This window comes from Histoplasma capsulatum, assembly GCF_000150115.1.
Source record: "Histoplasma capsulatum G186AR genomic scaffold supercont2.5, whole genome shotgun sequence".
Lineage (NCBI taxonomy): Eukaryota > Fungi > Ascomycota > Eurotiomycetes > Onygenales > Ajellomycetaceae > Histoplasma > Histoplasma capsulatum.
The window spans coordinates 387,081-412,895 of record NW_025544805.1 but is presented as its reverse complement, the minus strand read 5'-3'; the positions used below and the strand labels follow the sequence as shown (position 1 = coordinate 412,895).

Genomic DNA, 25,815 nt, shown 5'->3' with positions numbered 1-25,815 from the left:
CAGTACGAGACAGTACAGGACAGTACGGGCGGGCCCCCCTGTGGGAACTCTCGCTTACCTTGCCGTTTTCCTTTGCTTCGACTCATTTTCCTGCTTCCTTCGTCTTCCTCTTCCTCTTTTCTTCTTCTCTTCTTCTTCTCTTCCTCTCTCTCTCTCTCCTCTATCTACTTCGGCTTCATCTTTCCACCTTCTCGGCTCCTTTTCCATTGTGATACCCTGTGTTCTCTTTGCTTGTGCTGCTTGAGCTCATCTTTACCCTAGTTCTCATATCTATTTCTCTTTCTCCTTTCCTTTTTCCTGAGATACCCCAAGATACCCTGTATTGCCACCGATTTATATATCTTAACACCCCCTTATTTAATTTATCACCATATCCAACACGCATCGAATCCGTTGTTGTCTTGTATAAGCTCAACTCTCTGCATCTTCTCATATCTACTACATTTTAATATTTGTCCCAGCCACAGTTCTCATCGTCGTCATGTCGGACGTTCAGAAAACAGAGGAGGTCCCTGCTGCCACCCCAGCTCCCGCTACCGAATCAGCCAAGGACGGTTCTGCTGATGCTGCCCCCGCTGCTGAAACGCCCGCTGAGACCCCTGCTCCTGGAACAAGCAAAGCGGCCGCTGATGATTCTGCCGCTGCGGAAGATGCACCCAAGGAAGAATCTAATCCTGAGATCAAACCAGCTTCTGAAGGATTCCTTGGCTACAAGGCCCCTGGATTAGTCAAGTAAGTCTCTCTGGCATTGAGCATACACTGCATCATATATACATTATACACAGTAGATCATTAGAACGGAAGAAAGCTGACAATTGGTAATTGTGAAAAGGAGTCTCCGTTTCTCCAAGCGATTCTGCTGGTTCAGTGACGATGCTGTTGAGATTAAGCAGCTCACCGCCTATTTCCAGAACGAGAAGCTGAGCGTCGCTCATCCTACTGCTGCATGGGCCAGCCAGACCGGCAAGGGCCTGCTCTTCTTCGCTAAGCGTGCCGAGGACAAGGCTGCCCCTACTGGAATCATAAACTTAGCTGATATCTCAGACATTGCCAAGGAGTCTGCCAATGAGTTCCACTTCAAGTTGGGTGGGCACAAACATACTTTCCAGGCAGCTAACGGTGATGAGCGCACCTCCTGGATCGTGGCCCTCGAGGCCAAGGCTGCTGAGGCAAAGAATGAGAAGGAAACCATCACGTCTAGTGATGGCTACAAGGCTGAGCTGGAGAAGATGAGTAAGTGATGGCCAATGTTTTCTCTGTTGCTTTTCTACTGGTGTAATTACGTGCTAAATTTGTAACACAGCCAAACCTCCAGTCGTCGCCGCTGCTGCCCCTAAGAAGAGTCTCGAGAAGAAGGAGTCTGCTTCCAAGGAGGGTGACGAGGAATCGAAGGAGGAAGAAAAGAAGGAAGAGAAGTCAGAGCAAAAGGAAAAGAGCCGATCTCAGTCCCGGAAGCGGGCTAGCATTTTCGGAAGCTTCCTGGCTAAGAAGGATGAAGAGAAAAAGGAGGACAAGAAAGAGGAGAAAGCTGATGCCAAGGATAGTAAAAGTGATGAAGCAGAGGCCGCTGCCCCTGCTGCTGAGACCCCTGCTCCCGCTGAGCCTACTACTGAGGGTAAGCATGAACCGTTTAGAAGAACATTCAGATTATGGAACTAATTGGTTTTAGCCCCCGCTGCCGCTGAAGAGCCCAAGGATGAGGAGAAGAAGGAAGCAAAACCTGAGCCAACTGTCGCCTCTAAAGCCAAGCGTGCCTCCATCTTCGGAAGTATTTTCCAGAAAGTCAGCAACCAGGAAAAGGCTGAGAAGGACGCCCCTCCCAAGAACACTGAGACTCCTGTCTCTAGCACTGCTCCTCAACTCGGAGACCCTGTCGATCCTTCTACTTCGGAGCCCATAAAACCCGAGAGCGTGACTGCTGCGGGAGAAGATTCTCAACCCGCCAAGGAGGCTGAGGAACCAGTTACGTCGCCTGCTTCCACCAAGAGTGGTTTCCTTCAGTTCATCAAGAAAGAAATGAAACATGACGTACGTTCGCCATCTTCCCTGTGCAAATATTTAATTTCCGTTTATTTACGACTAACATGCACTTGGTTCATAGGACAAGAAGGAGGACAAGAAGGAGGCCGCCAAGCCTGAAGATAAGGCAGAAAAAAAAATGGAGGAGCCTGTCGCAGAACCTTCAACAACAACAGAAAGCACCACTACCCCCCCTGCTGCCAAGGAGAAGCGTCGCACCTCTTTCTTCGGCAACCTTGGCTCCAAGAAGGAAAAGAAGTCCGAGGCTGTCACGGATGGCGAGCAAGCTGCTGACGAGGACAAGGCCAAGTCCCCGACATCGTCTCCCCTCCCCAAATTTGGAGGCGTATTCCGCCGCGCCAGCAAGGCTGCCAAGAAGGAAAAGGAGCCTGCTGCTCCTTCAGAATCCGAGCCCATTCCCGAGGCCGCTGAGAAGCCTGAGGAGAACAGCAATGACTCCACAACCGAACCCGCTGCAACTGTGAACGGCGCTGAGGCAGAGGGGAAGACTGATGCGGCTGCTCCAACAGCATCTTCTTCTCAACCCGTCCAAGCTGCCGCATGAAGTGCAGGCGCCAGGACGAGCTTCGTTGAGATCGAGAAGTGGTGGGACCAGCGGTACTTGTCTAGTCCTGGCGTGTCAACTGCCTAATTGGATGATCGTAGTCCCTGCCTCCCTTCCAATGACAACCACGGCAAAGAAAGAAAAATAACCCGGCGGGTTCCTCTCCCTCAGTTTTTCTTTTTTAACAAAAAGGAATATGAAAAGCAACGAACGTGAAAAATGTCTCTATATGATAGTGGGTGTGATGTGGAAAATGTCGTGCGCACCGCAAGTTGTAACCCTCCCCTCCGGCCAGCACCCGCCACTCTTAAGTCTCCGGTCTATTGACAATGTTTTATTTAATAAAGCTTGTTCGATATATAATTGTCGCTCATTTCCATCTATTATTATTACTATTATTAGTTCTTTCTCCGGTGTGCACGCTACTGTAATATTTTGTTTTCTGGAAAAAAACCATACGAAAGAAACCAAAAAAATATTTGCGAGGTGGACGTGAATGATACCCCGATACCCAAGTCGTCTTTCTTCTCTCAGTTTTTGTCCATGTCTTGTTTTTCGTGTGTTCATTACGTTTTTCACATTTTTCAAAATCCTTTTGCTCTTTTTGAATTGAACCCACCTCTGCCCCATCCTCCCCAATTGTTGTTTTGTGGTGGGTGCTTTAATATATTGGTTATCTTCGAATTTATAACGCATCCAAACCTAATAGTTATCATCTGTAATTCCCAACAATCAATTGATATATTTCAAAATACGAGTTGTCCGTGCTGTTTTGCCTCTTGGGAAACATTTGCTACCGGGGAATGGACATAGCGTTTGGTTTCGAAAACCTGCCTGTTCCGTGCAATCAACGGGTAGTTAACTATGCATACTTGATTATTGAAACCTACAATAGCAGCATCCCGCTGATTTAGAACGAATCTCCGGGGTTTTTTCCTAATACGGCTGGAGGAAGCTTGAATGAAGCTGGCGCAACAAATAACTCATACAACTTACTAGCAATGTTAGTAACACTCCCCACAATTTTTATAATTGCAAATAGTGTTTATTAAATTAGTCACTGTACACTGTTTATGTTGGGCACTAGTTGCCCAGGTGGCCCTCCACCGCACGTGATTACCCCTATATAGTTAGCTAGCGATCGCACAATGAGAAGATTAACCATCCCACAGGTTATGGCCCGGATAGCAGATTTTTAAGAAAAACAACACATTTTGATTAGAATACACTGCAACCAAAGTTATATTGGATGAGTTAGACATTATTCCCCTGAAAAGAGAGCTCTTTGCCTATAAAAGTGGTGTAATTGACAGAATTACTGTCGAGACTGCTGCAGAGATTTCATTACTATCTTGAAGGGATCAAAAACTTATTTATTTATTTTCATTCAGAACCCCCTAAGATCAATTATGAGTGGTTCTCAATTACCTGCAACCCCCATATCAGAACATAAGAAGACACTACATTCACAATCAAGGGTCCCCCAGTCCATCCCCTCTGTTACTGAACAAGAATCCATCTCAGAAGCAGAGGGTGATCAAATCAAATACACAATGGCAGAGGATGATATGACAATCTCTGGCTCAGCACACAATACTGGTAAGATGTCAGAACACAAGGAATTCAAGGACAGCACACTCAGTTCTATATCAATATCTACATCAAATTCTAACAGCATGGTGATCATGGCAGCAGCAGATCTCATTGCACTCTGCAAGCAACTGATATCAGCACATGTGCTGCCATCTCCTTTATCATCTTCTCCTCCACCTCCATCTTCTTCAAACCCTATACCAGAAGAAGATCTGAACATGCTGGCTCACAAATACCAGAAGAAAGCACAGGCCTCATTGAATACAAAGTCCATCATCACATTCAATGGCACCAACTATCAGACATGGAAGATGGCATTCTTCTTGGATGCAGAGGTGATCAGTGGTGCAGATATTCTCAATAAGAATCAACAGAAATCATCTGAAGGTTTATCAACACTCAAGCAACAATATTGAGTGATATGTTCAAAGCTACTCTTTCATCATATGTTACAATCTCTGGTAGGTTCTGTCTGTTTGACCATGGAATTCATTCAATCTGACAACACAGCAGCTCTATAACATAAGATAAGCACAGTATATACAATGTCTCTAGAGGAGGAAAGGATTAATATTCTCAAAGAACTTACCCACTTGCATGTCAAGAACAGTGATTATCTGGCATATATGTATTGATATCACTATCTGTCTGCTTGCATGCAACAACTAACAGAGAATCACAGTGAGAACTACCTCCATAATTTCTTTATTATCAGCCTCCAAGATTATCAGAGAATCTACATCAAATCACATCTTGATACATTCTACAGAACAGATCAGAGCCTGATTGTCAATCTAGATATCAATGATCTCACAAAACAAATTGCTCACTGAATGAGTAAGTCAGAGGGTTCTGAACACCTCAAAGCTCCAAAGATCAACACAGCCATCAATGATAATGATGATAACACCACAATCACCACCACAATCTCACAGTGCAGACAGATACTGCAAGGTCTCAGAGTATATAAAGGCTAATTGCTATCATCTGAACCCTGACAAAGCACCTGAGTGGTGGAGAAAGGAGAATAAGGATAATAAGAGCACTGACAACACTGAGGGTGTCAAAAAGAAGGGAAAGAATAAGAAGAAGAACAAAAATGACAACAAATCTACTGACATCAGAGCATCAGATCTCCTTGTCTCACAATCTAGTGTCAACACAGCATTTACTTTATCTGTGTTGTCTGCTATAACATTCAAACCTTGATATCTCAACACCTGCACAAGCTTTAATATGACAGGTGAAAGACACTCATTGATGCACATAAAGTCATTTGAGAGGGATTTAGAGATAACCACTGCAGACAGTGGTGTAGAACAGATTGAGGAGATAGATGATATTCTTCTAGAATCAGAAGAGGGGGATATCTCAGTGGGTCATGTCCACTGAATTCTCAATCTCACTGTCAACCTTCTATTCTTTGCAAAGCTAGAAGATCAAGGTTTCAGATATCAACTATCTGACACCATCTCTTCTTATTTTACAATAAGAGCTCCAAACAGCACCAACTTCACTGCTGTTTGCATGTTCAAAGAATTGGTTTATAAGATAATAGAATGAGAATCTCAAATAGATATTCATCATCTGTTCCAGACCATCCATTTTATAGCCAAATCTTACAATTATAGAAATGCAATGTTGACAACTGTGGGGAAATCTAGCAATCAATCTAGCAATCACAACTTTCTGATAAGAACACTTATGAAATGACACATCACTCTAGAGTATATTCATACTGATATGATCATCACACTAGTGAAGGATTCATCATTCAGCATTCACATCAAAGGATCTAAAACAGGCTTCTTCTGTAATAGCTGTGTCAAAGCAGGCATGATACACAAGTTCTCACAAACTCTCATGCCATGAGTGTTGCAAGCAATGCAACATGTTTATATTGACCTTGCTGGTGGCAGTTGTACACTGAATGATATGTTCAATTACTCTATAGAATCTTGTCAAAAGATCAAATATTATATGCTTATCACTGATGACACCATCCATTATAGATGAATCTATTTTTTACACACTAAGAACCAAGCTATTGAATTTTACACTCACTGGGTTCAATTCATAAAAAATCTCAGCTTCACATCATCAGTGCTAGTTAGAATCAATATTGATGATGTCTTTCAATCAAACAAGATGACAACAATGATGATCAAAGATGGCACTATCTGAGAATCTACTACATTTCAATCCTCTCATCAAGATGATGTTTCTGAGAGAGGTATCTGCACAATAATGACACACACTAGAGCAGTGTTTATAGACATGAATATATCAAAGAAGTTCTGAGCAGATGTTCTTGAAACAGTAGTTGCAATTACCAACAACACACTGACATCTACTACTCTGTATAATGAGAAATACTGGTCTATCAACAACATCAATGAAGCATCTGTGTGATGCCTCTATACTGTCTCATTCTCAGCACTAATCAACACCCCACCCCAACTTTGCCATTTTAGAGAGCTAGGTGTTGATGTTTACACACATCTTCATGGATTTCAAAGATCTACTGATAAGCTGTCTGCCAGGGCAGAAATATTTAAACTTATAGAATTCTGTGGCAACTCAATCTACCATCTCTGAAGTTCTACAACTGATAAAATAATTGTCATCAGTGATGTTGTTTTCTCTGTAAAGGAATCTACAACCCTGCAGATTGATACTAATTATATAATATTCAAAGCTGCAAGTTCAGCAACTTATCTTGTTGATGATGCTGCTGTTCTCAAATTAGCTGATATCAAATGAGTAAGATCAGTGAAAGTGTTCACCATCTATATCCCTTCTCCCCTCATCAGTTCTGTTTCAAAAGAATATAAGAATATCATTAGTAGATCTGGAGGGGTTGGTGAATATTGGCAAAAGTCAATGAAACACAAGATTGCAGATTTGAAATGAAGAAACATTTGAATAATAATCTTATATTCTGACATCTCTTCTGATGAGCCAGTGGCCTCCAGCTGCTGAGTTTATATCAAAAAAGATCACCCTCAGAATCTCAACACAGATTCTGATGGTATATTATGAAAATCTCAATAGATAGTGTGCAGCAATTGATTAAAGAAGAGCACACACAAAGAAACATACACACTCATCATCAATGATGCTACTAATTGCATGATGTTTGTGATAGCAGTGAAGTGAGATTGGATCTTGCATCAGATTGATATAGTGATGATCTATCTGCACAGCTGACTTGGTAAAACAATTTATATACAGCAATTTACTGAATTTGAGATGAAGACTTCACACACAATGGTTTGTGCTGTCATAGGCTCTCTATACAGATTGGACCCCACTGCTAAGATTTGGTACAATTTTCTTACAGCATTACTTCACAAGAATGGCTTCAAATCTAGTCTCTACAACTCTGCTCTATGGCATCACACATCTCACAATCACCTTTATATGACAATCTATATGGACAACCTTTATATTATAGCAGAAGATTCAGCAGATGCCAATTGACTAGTTGACACCCTCATCAATAAATTAGAAATAAAAGATTTGAAAGAACCTTCAAAATACTTGGGCATGGAGGTTGAACATCACCTCAATGGTGCTATCAAATTGACATTGAGACACTATATCAATCATTTAGTGCAGGATTTCCACCTAGATGACACCATCCCTGTCTCTACATCAATACTTGAGGGGATGAAGATAGACAATATCTCTGTATCAGAATAAGAAGGAGGGTTCATCAAAGAACAATATCAATACAGAGTAGAGTGCTTGCAGTATCTGACAGTCAAATTATGCCCAGATATCACACAAGCAGCATCCCTACTAGCACAGAAGAATACTGCACCTACATCTAAGGCATGAAGAGCTCTCCTCCACATCATACAATATCTAAAAGAAACAAGTGATCTAGGCATCTTATATGAAGGCCTCAAGAATGAGATTGATGAATTCTTCAATACATCATATCTGTCAATAGATTATACAGATTCAGATTGAGCAGAATCATTAAACAGTAAATATAAATCTATCTCAGACTTTATATTCAAGTTAGCAGGTGCATCAATTTCATGGCATTCATTCAAACAATCTTGTGTTTCTTTAAGTTCAAATGAGGCAGAATACATGGCACTCAGCAAAGCAGTACATGAAGCAACATGGTTGCACAATATGATGATGGAATTAGAATTTATTACAGCAAAGAACCCCTTGTCTATCAGAGCAGATAATAAAGATTCAATCAATCTAGCTATCATTGCCACAATCACAGCACACAGCAAGCATATCAACACTCACTTCCACTATTCTCACATGCAACTGAACAAAGGCATTATTTCAATTAACCACATTCCCACTGAGGATATGATAGCAGACAGATTAACCAAACCTCTGGGCACAGTGGCATTTAGACATTTCATTAAATTACTAGGACTTTTCACTGACAACAGCAAGAATGATTAAATTTCTGTATGTAGCATGTTTTTGGGATGATCTAGGTTAAGATAGCTAGCATGGAATATTCGTAGGAACACATCACGCACGTTGGCGCGTGGGGGGGTGTTGGGCACTAGTTGCCCAGGTGGCCCTCCACCGCACGTGATTACCCCTATATAGTTAGCTAGCGATCGCACAATGAGAAGATTAACCATCCCACAGTTTATATTATCTCCTCATCTGGGGGCGAGGCACAATTAGCGCGAGACGTTCTGCCGCCCTTTTCTGATTTCTGATTGGTGCGTAACTTCCACGACAAACTGATGGTTGGTTAAAAAAGGCGGCGAGGAAAAGGGCGCTAATTGTGCCTCGCCCCCAGACGAGGAGATAAATCTAGTCCCAGCTCATGTTTTCCTTATAAATTAATGATTCTGGTCCCATTTGGTCCCATTTTGTAAAAATGGGACCATGATTTACCCTATATATAATATAGATTGGCAGCAATAGATAGATTGGCAGCAGTGATAGATTAGCAGCGATAGATAGGTTGGCAGCAGTGGGTAGGTTGGCAGCAGCACTAAGCAAGATAGGGGTAATATCTCCACCAATCATATCATCAGATTGATGTATTATATAATCATCAGAATGGGACCAAACTTCAAAATCATGATCAGTCCCAGATCATGTTCTTGTTTTTGATAGTCAGTCACTTTACATGGAATATCAAGATTTATTAGTCCCATTTCACTCATGTTTTGATAATTCTAGTCACTTTACACTCCCATTCTGGTCCTGATCTCACTAAAATAATGCCAAGAAATGGACTGGGACCAAACCAAACCAAACCAAATGTGTAATTCATGGTCCCACCGGCCACTCTAAACAATAAACAATATAAATGGATCTCTTTTCTCCAGCTTCTGATATGACTTCCCGTCGCAAATCACTTCTATGGCCAATCAGGGGCCATAATCCCTTCCTGGTAAGTAGGTAATATCCTATATTGACTTCAACTACTGATGTAAATAAAACTGGCGGTAGAACAACCTGAGCGGGTGGAAAACCACGGACCAAGTTCCCTTCGAAGGAGTTTACGTCTTTTTAAGAAACGCCAAATTGAGGGAGAAATTCCATCAGCTACTCACCAGGTTGGCAAAAGACAATAGTAATGATCACCTTGCTGCAAAACAAAACTAACACATGCCTTATTGGCAGTCCAACACTCAGCGAATAGAACAGCCATCCCAGTATTCGGTCGATCGTGCTGCTAAAAGCCGGCAAACAAGGTCTCTGCAGCCGGGTGGATTTCCGATAATTGGGGAATGTTACAGCGATCCAGCTCCTTCGGTTTGTTTACCTATCATCGTTATGCAACGGCCAGAGGTTCTCACACTATCATACGAAAAGTTACCCCAATATCGTTCCTGCAGAAGATCGTTCCGATACGAGTGCGTTCCTCAGGACTCCCCGCGCTCCACGAAGCGACAGCGACATATTGAAGATCCAAACGTTGAGTACTGGCTCAGCCACAGATGTCAAGTATCAACAGCACCTTTAATACGAGACCCGATGGAGTATTTGCACGCGCGGCCGACAACTTTTTCCCTTCGCCGGACAAATTCAAGCACCGGCTTGGATGAACCAAGTGAAACTAGTTCACGTCCTAGGAACAAATACGACCGTAGGAACTTTGAGACTTTTCTTCGAACCAAGGGCAGCTTCATGGACGATTATTCTGATGGTCTCAAAAACGAAAGCCTACATTTATGTCAAGAATTGCTACAAAATGACCTTATTATAGTCCCTCGAAATACAGCGTTTGATGACAGCATATTTTCATCAGTATGCTCAAAATTAGAAAGCAAAAATGAGACTAGGGTTGTACGAATTATAAGTGAACTTATTGTTCCTTCAGCTGATATCGCAATTTGTCGTGGCCATGTCAAATTTAAACACCTAGCTGTTAGCATAAGTGAGGCCTGGAGTAACTCGGTCTCTCTTGATGCAGACCCCATCACCACTGATCCGCCTTTGCAGTCTCAGCAACTTTTAAAACTTCTCTCTCGGTAACGGTATCTAATGGCAACGCTGCTAGAATAACGCTGTATCTTATAGATTGTATTTTAATCAGAGCATAATACATATTCATTCTACTGTATACATACTGTGTGTGTGTCTGTGTGTGTGTGTGTGGATATACGTAGATATAACATATATTGATATATAACTTCTTGCTTTCCGGTATTGGTATACATATATGTTTCTCGTGGGGATGGACTGGGGCTTGAAGCTGCGAAAAGACGAAAAATCATGGGGAAATAAGATGAATCAAACAGCAAATGGAGCAGGAGGAGGAGGAGAAGAAGAAGAAGCAGAAGAAGCAGAAGAAGAAGAAGAAGAAGGACTAAAAGGGGAAAGAAAAAGGTTGGATGATCTATCTATCAACAAGTATCCTTTACATGTATTGTCTGCTTTGCTTTGCTTTGCTTCCCAAAAGAGAACGGAGAAAAGGGAAGAGGAGAAAAGGGAAAAAGGGAAAAGAGAGAAAGAAAACCCGTCTAATATAAATTATTTGGTCTTTGAGACATATGCTAGATCTTTTCGCTTTTCAGCTTTCACAGTGAGTTTCTCCCTGTCTGGGCCTCCTTTTCTTTCCTGTACAGTACGTGAGAAACAAGGTGGAAATGGATATGAAATGAAATGAAAAAGGTGATTTATTTCAGGTTCTAGGTCGTGAGCCCCTGTATCCTTTTTTTTCCTTCTCCCTCTAACTCTGTTTTTTGTTTCCTCAGACAGAGGACAGACGGGAGTGCTGGGCTAGGGAAAAGAAGGGAAAAAGTAGGCGCTTGAGAATGCTTTCTTTGGTTTATGATTGTCACGGTATTGTAAGAAGTATCCCGTCGGCTTTTGGACCCGGCTTTTCCAATTCTTTTCTGCTTTTTGCTCTTTTCTTTGTTTGCTTTCTGCAGGGCTATGTTATTGTAATGTACTAAAATCCCTGCCCTAGATGCTCGAAGTGTTTGGGGATAGCTCAAAGTGTCAACCAACAGCCAGTGTTAGATCGTATGTTATCCAACACTCATGGTTACCGTATTGTATGATTTCATTTCCGCGCTTCGAGGCCGCGTTGGATTGCTAGTTAATTTCGTAGGTTGGTTAGCTAACTGAGAATTGAACCTTGATTAATCAATCTTACCATCGCAGGAAGTCTTCGCGTCTCCGAACAACATTCTTGTCTTGGGCATGTAGAACATGGGATTAGGTACGTCGGCTATAAATAGACAATCACAAAGTTGATTAGTTCAGACAGGCCACTCATAAATTTCAGCGGTTTCGAGCGATTTTTCTACTTATTAAGAGCAGAAAGGAAAGATCATCTTCAGAGGAAATAGATATCAAATAGAGGGTGAACTTACCGTATCCACTAGCCATGCCTCTTTTCATGACGATGACCTCCTTGCTCTTCCACACGTTTAGAACGGGCATACCAGCGATAGGGGAGCCAGGTTCTAGTGCGATTGGATTGACAGTGTCATTGGCACCAATGACCAGCGTTACGTCAGTGTCATCGAAATCATCATTGATTTCATCCATTTCTAGTACGACTGGGAAAAGTAAAATATGTCAGTATACGGGCATTTTTCGAGAGTAAAAAATGTCACTTACTATCGTATGGTACGGAGGCTTCCGCTAACAAGACATTACACTGCCCAGGCATTCTGCCAGCCACCGGGTGGATTGCGAATCTGACCTTCACGCCCTTGGCTCGTAGCATTCGTGTGATCTCAGAAATTGCATACTGGGCTTTCGCGACAGCCATTCCGTAGCCGACAACCTGGCAGCCAGTCAGTCATGAGGAGGATGAAGTGTAGCAGGTAACAATTTCAGGTCATACAATTATAACACTTTCCGCATTGGCAAGAGAATCCACAGTCTCATCGATCGATGTTTTGGTAATTTGTCCTTCAATTTTGTGATCCGAGGCGGTTGGGGAAGATATACCACCAAATAGTACGTTGGTCAGAGATCTATTCATTGCGACACACTAGACAGTACCATATTAGCAAGGACGTGAGTAACAGAGCGCCGAAACGGAATAATTTACCATAATATATGACAAAATAGAACCGCTAACACCGATAAGTGATCCAACAGTAGTCAACAATGGGTTGTCGAGCATAAAGCCCTCCGCAACCAATGCAAATCCGGAATAAGCATTCAGAACAGTAATTACCACGGCTAAGGGCAAATAGTATTTCTAGTTAGCTGTCTTGGCATGAACGAAGTGCGCCTTCCTCTCGGAATTGGAATGAAGCTTACGCATATCAGCACCGCCGATAGCGGCAGTTGTTGTATAGCCTTTCAAAAAGCTGAGTATTGTACTAGCACCTAGACATAACGCTGCTGTCATAGGAGCACCGGGGGCCATTGTGACAAACGCTCCCATCAAAGCAGCGTTTCCTCCGAGGAGCGATGTGTTAATGACGTGCCGACCAGGTAAAATAGTAGGGCGTGACGATATCCGTCCCGCTAGTTTGAGGAAAGCAACGATTGAACCAGTAAACGTAACGCCACCTATGTATGGGTAATTAGCAATGCCTGCATGGAGGACATTTTGGGAAGTGGTGTATACCAATGACAACTCCCAAATATGCAGTGACAAGATGGAGGGTAGAAATATGCCCAAGATCTAGTAGAACACTTCCAATGCTGGTAAGAACGGCCGCCAATCCGACAACGGAATGTAATGCAGCAACAGTTTGTGGTAATCCAGTTGGTGTAATGCGACGGCCGATTAGTGCACCTAAATAATTAGAACTATGTTCTCCCTGATGTTTTATAAAGATCGGGTTTTACAAGAAAGGAGTTACTCACCAAGAATGCTTCCAAACCCAGCAACTCCAACGAATTGTGCAAGAACTTCAGGGGAGAAGCCAACAGCAGCCAGGGATGCAAGCATCCCAGAAAGTACACCCAAAATACCTAACATATTGCCTCGCCGCGCTGTCGCCTGAGACGCAAGGCCAGAAAGGGAACCTATAATCATTAGTTGATGATAACATCGCTGGAACAAATGAGTCTAAACATACTAATACACAGGATACTGCTAACTAGATATCCAGCTTGAACAAGGCCAGCCATACCAGTGCTTGCGGCAGCAATAAAGCCTCCGCCAAACAACAGACCGGGAATGGCGTATAGCCAGGGATATTCGGGGGGGTCCGTCGGGCCTGATACTCCGTGATATTATTAGATGTGAACCACACAGGGAGGAGAGAGACGAAAAAAATGGATGAGAGCGTACGTCTGAACATATCCAACATTCGCTTGGTGATAACGAAGCCACCCGACACGTTTACAAATGCTAACAGGACCGACAATGCGCCAAGAGCCTGCGGAATGGTCTCAGGAACAAACCCCCCTCCCATGACAAATAAACCACCGACGCCAACCATGCCTAGATTATGATATTCGTGAGCTACCGCTTTTCTTCTTCAAAGGGATCGAATAATTTTACCTGAAATGGCGTTCGTTACACTCATCAAGGGGGAGTGCAGAGCAGGAACTACTCCCCAGACCACACGATAGCCAATAAGTGAAGCAAGTCCAGCGGTAAAAACGTTGCTCATGAATAATGGGCCTGTGAATTTGCCGAGAGTTACTGCTAGGCCCATCCCACCAGCTACGGTGGCAACCTCCCGAGAGATCTTCTGGAACGGGGTCAGGGCTAGGGTGGCGCTCTCTTTGGAAAGATCAGCAGTTTTGGGAGCTGGAGCAGGCGGGGGAGCAGGTCGGGGAGCGGGAGGAAGGACTTCGCCATTCTCAGTAACAATCGAGCCACGGACAACCTCGTCTGTAGGGTCGACGCCGAACTTCTTTTCCTCGGGAGCCATGGAGAGAAGGAACTTCGTGATATTGTTGGAGTAAAGTGTGGACGATTGTGTTGGAAGTCGTGAAGGAAGATCCGTATATCCTGAAAGAGGTCAGTAAACATCGACGGCGTAAACCAAGCATGAGACAAACCAATAACAGTAACGCCGTTTTCAACAGTTAATTGTCCGGGAATAGTCAGTTCGCAATTCCCGCCAGCTTCAGCGGCTAGATCAACAATCACAGAGCCTGGTTTCATTGCTGCTACCATCTGTGTTCTGAATTTTAGTAATGCGCTGTGTAGAATGCCCCATATAATCAAATGCGTACCTCTTTCTTGATCAACTTGGGGGCGGGCTTTCCGGGAATCAAGGCGGTTGTGATCACAATATCTACTTCTTTACACTGTTCCATGAACAACTTCATTTCAGCCTCTAAGAACTCTTTCGACATTTCCTTTGCGTAGCCACCAGTACCTGAGCCTTCTTCTTGGATGTCGACTTCAATGAACTCAGCACCAAGCGACTGTACTTGCTCACGTGCGGCAGATCGTGTATCAAAACCTCGTACAATTGCCCCAAGACGACGGGCCTACATGCATAGTTAGATGGGTCACACGAGCCATTCATAATTGCGGAGGCAGACAGAATACGCACGGCACCGATAGCACTCAGACCAGCTACGCCAGCCCCAATAACGAGAACTTTACCAGGGGGAATCTATATCCCAAATTAGTTTTTAAATATACTTGAGTGTTTTGTACTGAGTCTGATCGGTTATATACCTTTCTACAGCATTTGAATTGCGGATCATTAGCATCTCCATCTCTCAAACATCCCTTGCTGTTGGAAGCAGGGACTGGAAACAGGATTTTCACCACTTACCCGGCTGCCGTAACCTGACCTGGAAGAAAACGGCCGAAATGATTCGAAGCTTCGAGGACGGCTTTGTAGCCCGCGATATTTGCCATCGAGCTAAGTAAATCGTGAGCACCAAAGCTTTTCTCATATTGGTTGGATGAGGGTTTCCCCTGATATACCTCAGAGCATCAAAAACCTGTGCGCGGGAGATGCGAGGGATCATATCCATCGCAAACGAAGTTACGCGGCGAGCAGCCAGTGAATTGACCAGTTCCTTATTCTGTGCGGGGTATAGAAACGAAATGAGAGTGCTCCCCTCGCGGAGAGCCGCCACCTCGTTGTTGTTGTTGGATCCTTTGAGCAAGGGCGCACGAACTTTCAGCAGGATGTCGCTATCCTGCCAAACGGCGGTCCGGTCCACCAGCGTCGCGCCCGCTTTCTCATATGCTTCATCTGTAAACTTTGCTTGAGCACCCGCACCACGCTCAATCAGAACACGCCCAAATCCCTTCTTGAGCAAGAGAGCGGCGTTCTGCGGCGTCAGGGCAACGCGACGCTCGTTTGGGAAGGTCTCGAAGGGGATTCCAACGGTCAGAGCCGAGTAAGGAACAGAGGTTATCAAATTCGGCGGGGTGGTGGGTTTCTTTTGTTCCTCGCATCGTCGGGACCCGGCAGAGAATCGACGGATTTGGGTGGCTGCCAACAGACACACCTCAGTTGTTAGTCGCGAACTCTGTATCTTGGATTTAAACCTGGAGTGAGTGAGGGTATCAGGGAAGCTCCAAAAGTGCAATTGAACCAACCAGAAATCACAGCGATCAAATGGTGAGAGAGCCTTGCCGACTCTGACCGGGCGCTCCCTCTGCAAGGCCGCAGAGCAGGACGCATGGTGAACGGCCAGCTCATGATTTCAGACCTGTAGCAAAGAATGTATTTCTTGAAGCAAGAAGGCAGGCATCTGCCAGGTACAACAACGGGTGGTGGCCAGTGTCCAGTTGCTCTGATATTGGTACTCAAGTTTCAGAGCTACAGTTGGGGTTGGTAAAAGGAGGAGGTTACTCTCGGGTGTGTCCCGTGCTAGACGAGGAGAGACATGTCACGTCACCTCACGAGGAATAACTATGCAGATTGCTGGGGTAATGACGAATGAGGGGAAGTAAGAACTAGCGGCGGCCATACGGAGAGGGTGGTATCGAAGGCTTGCGAGTGTTTGGGGCTGGTTTGGGGTAAATCGACAGTGACTGGGGATGGTTTGGTTGGTTAGCGGGCGACTGGGCCGAGCCGCCAACCAGGTGACCCTCAGGAACAGCTCCATTGGCATACTTAACCTCGTACTTTCGGCATTATGCTGCTGGGAAAGATATCTCAAATGCTCCTTGCAGATAGTAAATGTCTCCAATTATGCATGTTACTCTACATGTACATGTACAGCACAGAACCTGGTTTTCTGTGGAGACTTTGACCTCACGATTTATCAAATACTACCATTCTGCTACAGCGGGCAACATTAACTTGTCACGAAAATCTAGCTAGACAGGCTTCAAAATACTCGTACTAGTATTAATTAATGATGAAATTGCCCTATCCTGAGATCTCAAGAGTTGTGTCCGGTATCATCACACACGCTGACAACGTCCTCAGAGGATGTATCCTATGCCAAACGGAGGCGGATACTGGTATTGGGGATGCAAGTTAAAATATAACAAAAGTAGAAAGGAACAGAAATGGCAGTTGGAAATAATGCATGCGCCCTCCTGAGTGTTAACCTGGTTTGGTTCTACTCAGAAGCGCAGTTGTCGCTGGATATGATTCTCAATAGACCTCCTGTTTCACCAGCCCGTCGGCTGGGATGGTTGAAATTTTGGGCAGTTCTGGCCAGCAGCTCTATCACATACACTTCAGCAGAAAACAGTCCTAATATATTTGAGGATGGAAAATTACACACACAGCAAAAAGTCACTGAATTTTTATCCTGCTATACATACACGAAATAACCTTTACCTTACGTATCTTTCATCGATATCTCATATAGAGTACTAATCGATGTGTAAATATCGAACAGCCACAGGTGGAGCCGAGGCCTTGCATCCTCAAAGGAGAGTATGAAGTCTTCCAGCAGCCTGATAGCTGTTAGCATGCTCAGAATTCACTAAAATAGCACTCCGTACTCGGTAGGACTAATCTTCTCGAAGAGGTCTCTTGAGTGTCTGTGATGCTACCTTGAGTGTCAGATATAAACAGACTTTTAATCTCTTAAATACTACAGCCAGCTTCTGTAGGAATGTATAATCTGTATATGGTTAAATTCTCTGAGAACATTAGATCTTAAAAGTAACTACGTTGTAGGTGTCATGCCATTAGGTGCCACTGGGTGCTTGCATCCTCAGGAGTTTTAACTACTAGTAGTGCTAGGACATAGATGGAGGGTACAGGCTCCTGTAGCTACTGTCGGCTGCTGCTTGGACATGCAACTAAATTTTGATTTGTTATTACACAGCACACAGGTTGGACAGACTCCTAAATCAGTTAAAAGATCAAAAACTGTCTGTACAGATGTAATCTGCATTGATGTTAGCTAAACTCCTAAAGACTCTGTGGACATGACACCGCTATGCCATCTTTGTACAGCAGGTTGGGTGCTGGGGTGGATAAGTAATTAGATTGATGGATGTGAAATGTTGGTTCTTTGTAACTATCTGCTTAAAGAGGTGTAGTCACGTGTCATTCTAGCAAGCAATAGGGATGCCAACATAGATGATATATTTTATTCCTTCATCCTTCGCCGATTGCCCGGCCCGCTGGATCCATAATGAAGCGTGTTCCTTGGCACATGGCTTAACCTTAAAATCACAAACGGAAGTCAGGTACGGTGTGTGGAACAAAAGTCTAGATGGTGGCAATCTCAATACCTCAAAGAATTCTGATCCTCACAGCAGTCATCGGGCAACGCTTAATTTGAAAACCACAGTTTAGACATCGTGCCTCGAAACTCCCCACCTGTTTGCGAAGGGTTGCCGACTGGTAACATGCTTGACTTCAAGCTACCATCGAAATTTCTAGTTTGCGCAAGGACCTTTGTTCCACACCTCCGAACTAAGTACTCGTGGTTCAAACCATGCCTTGCGCAGCAGAATTGCCCCATCGTCCGTCTGTTGTTGCTTTGGCTGTGAGTTGCTTTACCAAGGTTATGGTGTTTCTCTTGACCATATTTGCTTGATATTCAATAGTTTCATTCAGATACCATAGCGCATCAACAGACAGGATGGAGTGGTTTGGAGAGCCATCAGAGGGTCCCATCTCCTTCAATAGGTCCCTGCTCACAGCACACATGTGGCCTATCTACTTACTATACGTCAAAGTCACAGAGCAGAGGATAGCGCTGTAATTTTGAATTATCATTTTCTTTAAACCTTGAAAACCAAATCGGCCTAGTGCGCAGCTTTTCGGAGCCTCGAAACAGCTTCAAATGTTGGGGTGGCAACAATTTGTAGCTTCTCAGCCTCTCTAGGCAACCCTTTGCCTGGTATCAGTGTCTGGTAGCCGTGTCTGGAATGATAAATTCTGCTGTAGCCTCCAACCTTCACTTGCCTGAAGAGACATCGAGTACTGCAGCAACGGACGGTTGCCATGATGACGGATGGATTTTGTGGGAATCACCGTACGGGATTGTTCTTGTCCTCCGCGATGTGATGTGGGCTCATTGCTGTTGGACAATTGGGTAATTTGTTGGGCTGATGCTGAGATGAAGGGAGTAATAAGACGAGGAGAGCTGGAGAGTAAGAAAGCAAGGGGCCAGGAGAATGAATTCACTCTTCAATGATGGTCATCTCTCAATATTTTCTCCGGCCTGCACACAATTCCCCTTCATCAAGCGTCCGGGTGATGGCCACCGATAAGCTCAACATATGATAGTATATCTCAAATGCATGTTCAGAGGATTTCCATTCGTTTCCTGGTTGGTATGTTCTTTGCAAACAGATGTCGCCAATCCTTCTTTCAATATGCTTTCACTTCCTTTCCCTTGATCTCACCAAAGAATTGGAAAACGGAAAGGGCGGGGAACGGGTCGGATTCATATTGTCGGAAGAGGTGTTCCAAAGGTTCCAAGATCATGGAGCTTCGTTCGAGAAGGCACCAACCGTAATCTCGGACACGGACACGAACACGCGAAATGAAATTGCCACGATCCATGTCAAGCCAGCATGTTGCATGTTGTCAAATCACATCAAATGGTAGTCGGGGTAGCTCGGCATCTAGACCAGACCACCCCACAGAGCAGGGCTCAATATTCACCCGAGGAGAGCAGAGCGCTCCCCCATCAGACCGAAACGCCGAAAAAAAAAGAAAAAAAAAAGCGGGCAAATTTGTCCTCTGAAAGTTTTCTTTCTCCGACGCCCTAACCTTGACACCCAGAAGATGCAGATGGCCAACGCCTGTGGGGAGTTTGAGAACAACAAATCAGGACCGGGACCACACCCTGCGCTGCATTCCCGAGTCCCCAGACAACTGGGAGAAAGATCATCTGAGCTTTTCGATTTCCGTTTTTTGGTTGAAGCCTTTCAACTTTGAAGATATTTCCCCATGCAGCATTCGTATCGGGTGAGTCAACACAGCCCACGCTAACCCCCGAACTGGCCCAGATTGGCGTAAGGTCCCGTGAGACCGCGTTGAAGCGCGATGCTCGTGTGGAGGCGGTACCGAGGTGGTACCTGCACCCGCACGCGGCATGAGGCAAAGCCAAAGTCCAGCCAGGTACCGGCTGAATGGCGCCCACTTAGCGGGGTATGTTAGCGCGTCGGCGAGGGCGAAGAGGTGGGCCATGGACCAATGGGAGGGAGACATGGACTATGACTCACACTCGTGATCCCTGTGCAGACGGTGGTTGGTCGCATTAGGATTAGCGAGTGAATCGGGGTATCTAAACGGGACTAGTGTCGATGGGGCCTGCGATGCTATTTCAGCCTCAACCACTAAGCTGTTTTGGGACATCCATGGACAGCCGCAACCAAGGCCCGCGCTTTAATAGATGCCTGATTCCCACTTTTGCCTTTTCTCCTTTCTCATCCCGAAAATTTTCTCCATCACTCCGACATCTTCAATCACACCAACCAGTCCACAAATCTCACAAGTCCAGAGCCACACCCAATCTCTAGCCAATATCTGAATCAAAAGTGTCAAGATTATGGCTGTCTTCTAAGCCTTTTGGCTCCCTTTCCCCGGTTTCTGGTCTCTCCCACAAGGACAGACACCATAGCTTCCACTCAGTTTCCTCATTCAACTCTCTCAACTCTCCCTTCAGAGCCTCCTTTTATAGGGCCTCTGAACTCCAGCATCGCGCAGCGTAGCTCAAGTTCTTCGTTCCCAACAGCCATTTCACCGTTCGACGTCACGTCGTTCACCACGGACAAATTACAGTCACCATGGCCTTCTCAACCCCCATCATCGCAGCCTCCGGCTCAAAACTCGACGCTCTATCCGCAGGACGACTTCGTGCTCTATCCGAGTCCTCGTGTCTCTTCCCGTCAGCAGGTTCCTCACACCTGGACCCAGCGTGCGAACCTGTCCAGCTCAGAAACCCCTAGACCCAATTCCCAGTCTTCTTCGGGTTTGGCCTTTACTTACACTCAACATCCTCAACGGCATTCGGGTCGCAACCACATCTACAGCGGCTCACTTATCCAGGATCCCCGAGTAGCTAAGGTTATCTCACAGTCTCAAGGGTTCTCTCATTCGTCGTCTAGCAACAAGTCCAGTCCATCTGGTGTGAAACCTCCGAGTTTCTACGCCGCTTCGGCTCCGTCAAACTCGCCTCAATCCAATCGTCCTCCACTTTTTAGTAACAACACGGAAAATATTTCTTATCGGAATTTGAATATGCAACAACCTCATCGCCGTATCATGTCTACGTCCAGTATACCTCAAGGTACGCGGTTAATACTCCGATTTGATATTCTATGTTTCTCCATTCGTTACTAACGATCCAGCAGATTTTGCCGAGCTGGCCGATTTCGCTGCTGATTTCACGGCAGCGGATTTCGTCTCGTCTCCCGCCACGCCTGACTTCACTTCGATCAATCATCCTACCAAGATGGGAAACCAGGTGACCGTCTCTCCAAAAGATCTGATGCTGGATGCTTCCTTCCCACCTTCAGCCACGTTCACGGACATCAGTACCCCTTCTTTTGATTCTCCAGGTTACTTCAGCCAAAACACTTCCCCTCTTTTTGTCGCGGATTCTGATCTTGCCCCTGGTCACGAGCACTGGGACTCACTATTTCCCACTGATCCCCATGGTTCAACCATCCTCGAAGACCCAAAAACCATTCAGAATCTGTCAAACTCCATTTCTGCATCCCATTCTTCCTCACCAGCACTCAAAGGCACCGATTCTTCACCTGAGGAATCTCCTCACCCAAATTGTCGTTCATCTATTCGTCCCTCATCTATTTCTGGTGTTAAGCCTCGCCATCGCGAGAAGCCTCTGCCGCCAATTGAATATGACCCCACGGATGCGACTGCTGCCAAGCGAGCCCGCAACACGGCAGCTGCCCGGAAGTCTCGTGCTCGAAAGCTAGAACTACATATGCAGATGGAACAGAAAATCGCGGAGCTGGAAGCGTCCCTGGAGGAATCTCGCAAGCGAGAGGCTTATTGGAAGTCGATCGCTGAAGCCAGGGAGTAAACATTGAACTAGATGTTCCAAACAAAAAATTTTTTTGCGTGCTAGATGGTGACTGTTCCGATTGTTTTCAAATTTTGATCATCGTCCTTCCGTGTTATTGTCTGATCGTCGTCCTTTTTGTTGGAATATGGGATGATGGGAGGTTTGAGAAAAACGCCATGATTAAGCGCACCTAGTCGTCAAATTGGTAAACTGGTGTGATGTACGAGATCTTTACTGACTCGGTTTCTCCCTGTGACACCTTTTTTGTCGACGGCCGCTTCCACCAATCCTTCCATGTATGTCTTGCCCGGCGTTGCCATAATATTTTCTTGCTTCGTTTTCGGGTCTTGACTTCCAACTTTCTCTACCTTGCTTCTATCTCTTGCGTCTGTGCAACTACTTCTGCTTTTTGTAACCTGCCTCCCGTTTTTGATTACTTTGTTACCTCCCGCGCGAAACATTCTATTTCTATATCTAATCGGCCGGTTCTGACTGTCTCCTCGCATATTTTTCCGATATTACTTCGGAAATAATAGTGGGATTGACTCGTGGCTCTTGATTATTTTTTCTTCTCTTTTTCAGTTTGTCCTGACTAGATGTTTGTTTTATATTGTTACTTTTCTTTGTGCTTCATGTACTTCACACTACGTTAGATAAACTAGATAAAACATAAAAAAAAGAAAGCAAATTTTTTTGCACTTTGTTTTTTCCTCTTCCTTTAAACCAACCATATTTTCATTTCTCTCGATGTGGATGAAGAACGATATCCTTGCCCCCCCGTTCGTCCGATGGACTTTGACAAAATATTGATTTGTAAACAAGCACGTCATATCCTCCCCCCTCCTCGCCCCCCTTTCCAAAAACAAAAAGAAAAAACAAAACCCACGATTCAAAACCAAATAATCCAGGAGATTGTGTGGGAATATCAAAATTCCCTGGGCTGCCCCGATGGATGATGGAAGGTTGGATACTACACTTGTGAACCATGGCACCTGCCATGTGTTTTCCGCAGCTGCGGGTTTTCAGTATTCTCTTACAAAGTATGAGTACTGGTAACTAACTAAATTCAGCACACTTCATGTTGGGGGTTATCGGTTATGTTTGGGAACGGGGAAGAGGAGGAGAGTAGAGTCTCTGATGGGGGGTTCGTTTTATCGTTTTCATTGCCATGGTGGTGGCAACAGCAGAATGATCCTTTTCTTGTTGTGGTCAATACTTGAGAAAAAGGTTCAACAAATAGTAATATTTATAGTTACTGGTACCTACTCTCCCGTAGAATGGGAAAGGCGCGGATGGCCTGAGCGTGAGACTTATTTCTCGGCCTTCCCTAACTACCTCAAAAAAGTTAATAATGGCTGCTTTTTGTTACTAGTAATTATAATAACAGAAGGATGGATATATTCAGGCCCCTTTCGTCTATCCTAGTCAGTAAAGGATGATCAAAATGAGTAAATCAAAGCCTTGTGAAGATGAAAGGATGGGTGAAAGGAGTGATATCCCGGAAGTTTCAATACAAACGCAAAAACCATAATCGCCCCAAGCAAACGTTTCACACGTTCGCAACATTCAACATTCAAACTAGAAAATTTTGCATAAGCGGTACATGTAGTGTACTAGTAGTGTCGGGCAAGCTTCCCGCATTGAATTTAATTAACTTTCTCTGACCAAGTAGTTTGGGAATCCCTTCCAGCGTACGTCTATTTGTCTAATACATACGGCTCACAAGGCATTCGCCGCCAGTGATTCCGAATTGCTTCTGCAATAGCCTTATATCCTTGCGGCTTAGGATGGAAGACACGCGCCAGACCACGTTGATTGGGATAGTGATCGGCAGAGATATCGCCGTCAACCTCGTTTTCGTCATCGCTTGAGCTCTGATATAGCATTTGTGAATAATCCGAAGATTGCGCATTGACCATCGCGATCCCACAAGCGGCTAGGTGGCCCCAATCGCTGGAGTACTGCGATTGTGGCGCGCAAGTGTCGACATCGACGTCCACGTCGTCATTCGTCAAGTTCGTTGAGCTGAAATCCACATCGAAGAACCAAGTATTGTCGCCATCGCTTATCGTTTTGTTACCCCGTTGACAAAAAAGATGATCTTTGAATTTGGGAGACCAGTCAACCCAAACGATCCGCTCATCACCTAAGTCCTTGATGAGATGGACAATCTTGTTGTTCAGTTCGAGGGAGATTTCGTTTAGCTGTTGGCGTAAATTCACCGTAAGCTTCGGCTGCCACATTTTCCAAAATCCGAAGGATCTGTTATTACAGTCATCAGAAAGGGCTTCGTCGAAGAACGGGCTATATCCTAATGTTAGGAGACGAAAATGAGGCCCGTTCCCTTTGGCTAATATGTTGATTATGGTCTTATGATATGCATCCGCAAATTCATCGCTGGAAATAAGCTTCTTTGATTTCTCCAGCTGCTCGCTGCAATTTCCCGATCGGGTGCCATAGAATCGATAAACGCATGCGTTAAGGATATCAAAGAAACCAGCATCATTGCCTCCAATTGACAACGTGACTAGATCCGAGGGTTTGAGGGCCTTTATCTGTCTATCGATTGATTTATGCTTGCTAAAGGAAGTGCCTGGTATACCCATCACTGCGCCCGAGCAGGCAAGAAACTGGAAAGCGTGGTTTTGACCCAGCACGCCTGAACGGATCAACTGCATAGGATAGCTGTCTTTAAACCGCCAACAGGAATTGTGAAGTTTTCTGCCGGCGTCGATTCCTGAGGCGTAACTGTCCCCCAACGCCGCGTAACGAATTACAGCAGTAGGAATCGTTTCGTTTTCGCCCACGAAGCCTATGATTGTATATTTTTCAAAGTTAGTTAGGCGATACTCAAGCTGATAGATAGCCTACACGTAACGCCGTTTTCTTTGCTCACTGTTGGAGTGACCTACATGAGGGCAATGCTCCTGCAAAATAAGAAGAAAGCTGAAAGGCCAATGAGAAATAGACAACATAGGACTTCACTGATGTTAAGAAATACATTATCGGAAGGGATGAGAGGTGGAAAATACATAGTATAGCTGCGTTCTGAGGATGGATAGCAAGTGGCAATGACTGGAACAGGTTGCAGTCAGCCCGCCCCTTTTGCATGCATTGGGGAACAAAATACCTGCTCCGCGAGCGTCAACGTGAGGGTGCGTTGCCTATTGGGATCAGGAAGGTTCTATCCCTTCCTTTATATGGGATTGGGCCCGTGTTGCCGCCAGCTCGTTCCTCCTCCAACATCTTTACGTGATGTGATTCATTCATTCCATGATACTTTTCCGGTAGGGAAACAGCCGCCCTGTTCAACTACAGCAGCTCTAGACTATGTACAGATGGGTTCTGCTTTGGGCTGCGGTCGTAGAAAGTACTGTATAAGAAAGCACCGGATCCATTGGAGCTTGTCTAAATATTAGCGGGGCTTGCGAGATTTTAATAAGGGGTTAGACTTATCTCACCTCGTTTGTCTTAGTCGCTTTTACCCCTTCCGCAAAAATGTCTAACTGCTAATCTAGCAATGGACAAAATACAAAGAGGCCAGATATAAACCGGGTTAGAGAAAACCTGAGCTTTGTCAATTCTGCATGGGAGGCCTTGTTCCCATTGCAGTCACCTGATTCCAATGGCGACTGCAAAATCGGACTGTCATCTCCTATTGGGAAGGCTATCAGTCTATTATGATAACTCCTTACTTGCATATATATGTTTATGTGTGTATGTCTACGCTGATCAAATCTGAGTGACCGAAACCGAGGCATGAATTTAGAAAATATACAGCAGCAGCAACCTGGCTGCGAAGACAGCGCGAACAATGAACCCGCTGCCTA

At 44.7% G+C, this 25,815-nt stretch overlaps 9 protein-coding genes across 9 annotated transcripts; 5 read left to right on the top strand and 4 right to left on the bottom strand.

Annotated features, from left to right (window-relative positions):
- Positions 1 to 481: 481 nt before the first annotated feature.
- Positions 482 to 3,358, top strand: HCBG_04085 (uncharacterized protein; the record flags this gene model as incomplete). Its single annotated transcript, XM_045431134.1, has 5 exons — positions 482 to 732; positions 833 to 1,233; positions 1,304 to 1,615; positions 1,670 to 2,028; positions 2,102 to 3,358. 5 exons carry the CDS (start codon positions 482 to 484, stop codon positions 2,582 to 2,584), a joined length of 1,806 nt encoding a protein of 601 aa, XP_045287687.1.
- A 635-nt stretch (positions 3,359 to 3,993) lies between these two features.
- HCBG_04084 (uncharacterized protein) lies at positions 3,994 to 4,593 on the top strand (the record flags this gene model as incomplete). Its single annotated transcript, XM_045431133.1, has 1 exon — positions 3,994 to 4,593. One exon carries the CDS (start codon positions 3,994 to 3,996, stop codon positions 4,591 to 4,593), a length of 600 nt encoding a protein of 199 aa, XP_045287686.1.
- An 820-nt stretch (positions 4,594 to 5,413) lies between these two features.
- On the top strand, positions 5,414 to 5,569 carry HCBG_04083 (uncharacterized protein; the record flags this gene model as incomplete). Its single annotated transcript, XM_045431132.1, has 1 exon — positions 5,414 to 5,569. One exon carries the CDS (start codon positions 5,414 to 5,416, stop codon positions 5,567 to 5,569), a length of 156 nt encoding a protein of 51 aa, XP_045287685.1.
- A 3,919-nt stretch (positions 5,570 to 9,488) lies between these two features.
- Positions 9,489 to 10,660, top strand: HCBG_04082 (uncharacterized protein; the record flags this gene model as incomplete). Its single annotated transcript, XM_045431131.1, has 2 exons — positions 9,489 to 9,572; positions 9,806 to 10,660. 2 exons carry the CDS (start codon positions 9,489 to 9,491, stop codon positions 10,658 to 10,660), a joined length of 939 nt encoding a protein of 312 aa, XP_045287684.1.
- Positions 10,661 to 11,564: 904 nt separating this feature from the next.
- HCBG_04081 (NAD(P) transhydrogenase, mitochondrial precursor) lies at positions 11,565 to 16,642 on the bottom strand (the record flags this gene model as incomplete). The annotated part of the gene is made up of 19 exons (XM_045431130.1): positions 11,565 to 11,725; positions 11,787 to 11,861; positions 12,007 to 12,195; positions 12,257 to 12,425; positions 12,486 to 12,635; positions 12,696 to 12,829; positions 12,911 to 13,165; positions 13,224 to 13,394; positions 13,466 to 13,627; positions 13,681 to 13,821; positions 13,896 to 14,048; positions 14,109 to 14,564; positions 14,615 to 14,732; positions 14,792 to 15,052; positions 15,118 to 15,180; positions 15,246 to 15,319; positions 15,346 to 16,183; positions 16,238 to 16,398; positions 16,432 to 16,642. 19 exons carry the CDS (start codon positions 16,640 to 16,642, stop codon positions 11,694 to 11,696), a joined length of 3,813 nt encoding a protein of 1,270 aa, XP_045287683.1.
- Positions 16,643 to 18,271: 1,629 nt separating this feature from the next.
- On the bottom strand, positions 18,272 to 19,512 carry HCBG_04080 (uncharacterized protein; the record flags this gene model as incomplete). The annotated part of the gene is made up of 5 exons (XM_045431129.1): positions 18,272 to 18,533; positions 18,669 to 18,825; positions 18,900 to 19,090; positions 19,177 to 19,273; positions 19,353 to 19,512. 5 exons carry the CDS (start codon positions 19,510 to 19,512, stop codon positions 18,272 to 18,274), a joined length of 867 nt encoding a protein of 288 aa, XP_045287682.1.
- Positions 19,513 to 19,940: 428 nt separating this feature from the next.
- Positions 19,941 to 20,693, bottom strand: HCBG_04079 (uncharacterized protein; the record flags this gene model as incomplete). The annotated part of the gene is made up of 3 exons (XM_045431128.1): positions 19,941 to 20,080; positions 20,178 to 20,265; positions 20,610 to 20,693. 3 exons carry the CDS (start codon positions 20,691 to 20,693, stop codon positions 19,941 to 19,943), a joined length of 312 nt encoding a protein of 103 aa, XP_045287680.1.
- On the top strand, positions 20,408 to 22,688 carry HCBG_04078 (amino acid starvation-responsive transcription factor GCN4; the record flags this gene model as incomplete). Its single annotated transcript, XM_045431127.1, has 2 exons — positions 20,408 to 21,244; positions 21,309 to 22,688. The coding sequence occupies 2 exons, from the start codon at positions 21,220 to 21,222 to the stop codon at positions 22,001 to 22,003; spliced, it is 720 nt and encodes a 239-aa protein (XP_045287681.1).
- Positions 22,689 to 22,955: 267 nt separating this feature from the next.
- Positions 22,956 to 24,988, bottom strand: HCBG_04077 (uncharacterized protein; the record flags this gene model as incomplete). The annotated part of the gene is made up of 4 exons (XM_045431126.1): positions 22,956 to 22,997; positions 23,252 to 23,312; positions 23,702 to 24,797; positions 24,898 to 24,988. 4 exons carry the CDS (start codon positions 24,986 to 24,988, stop codon positions 22,956 to 22,958), a joined length of 1,290 nt encoding a protein of 429 aa, XP_045287679.1.
- Positions 24,989 to 25,815: the final 827 nt, after the last annotated feature.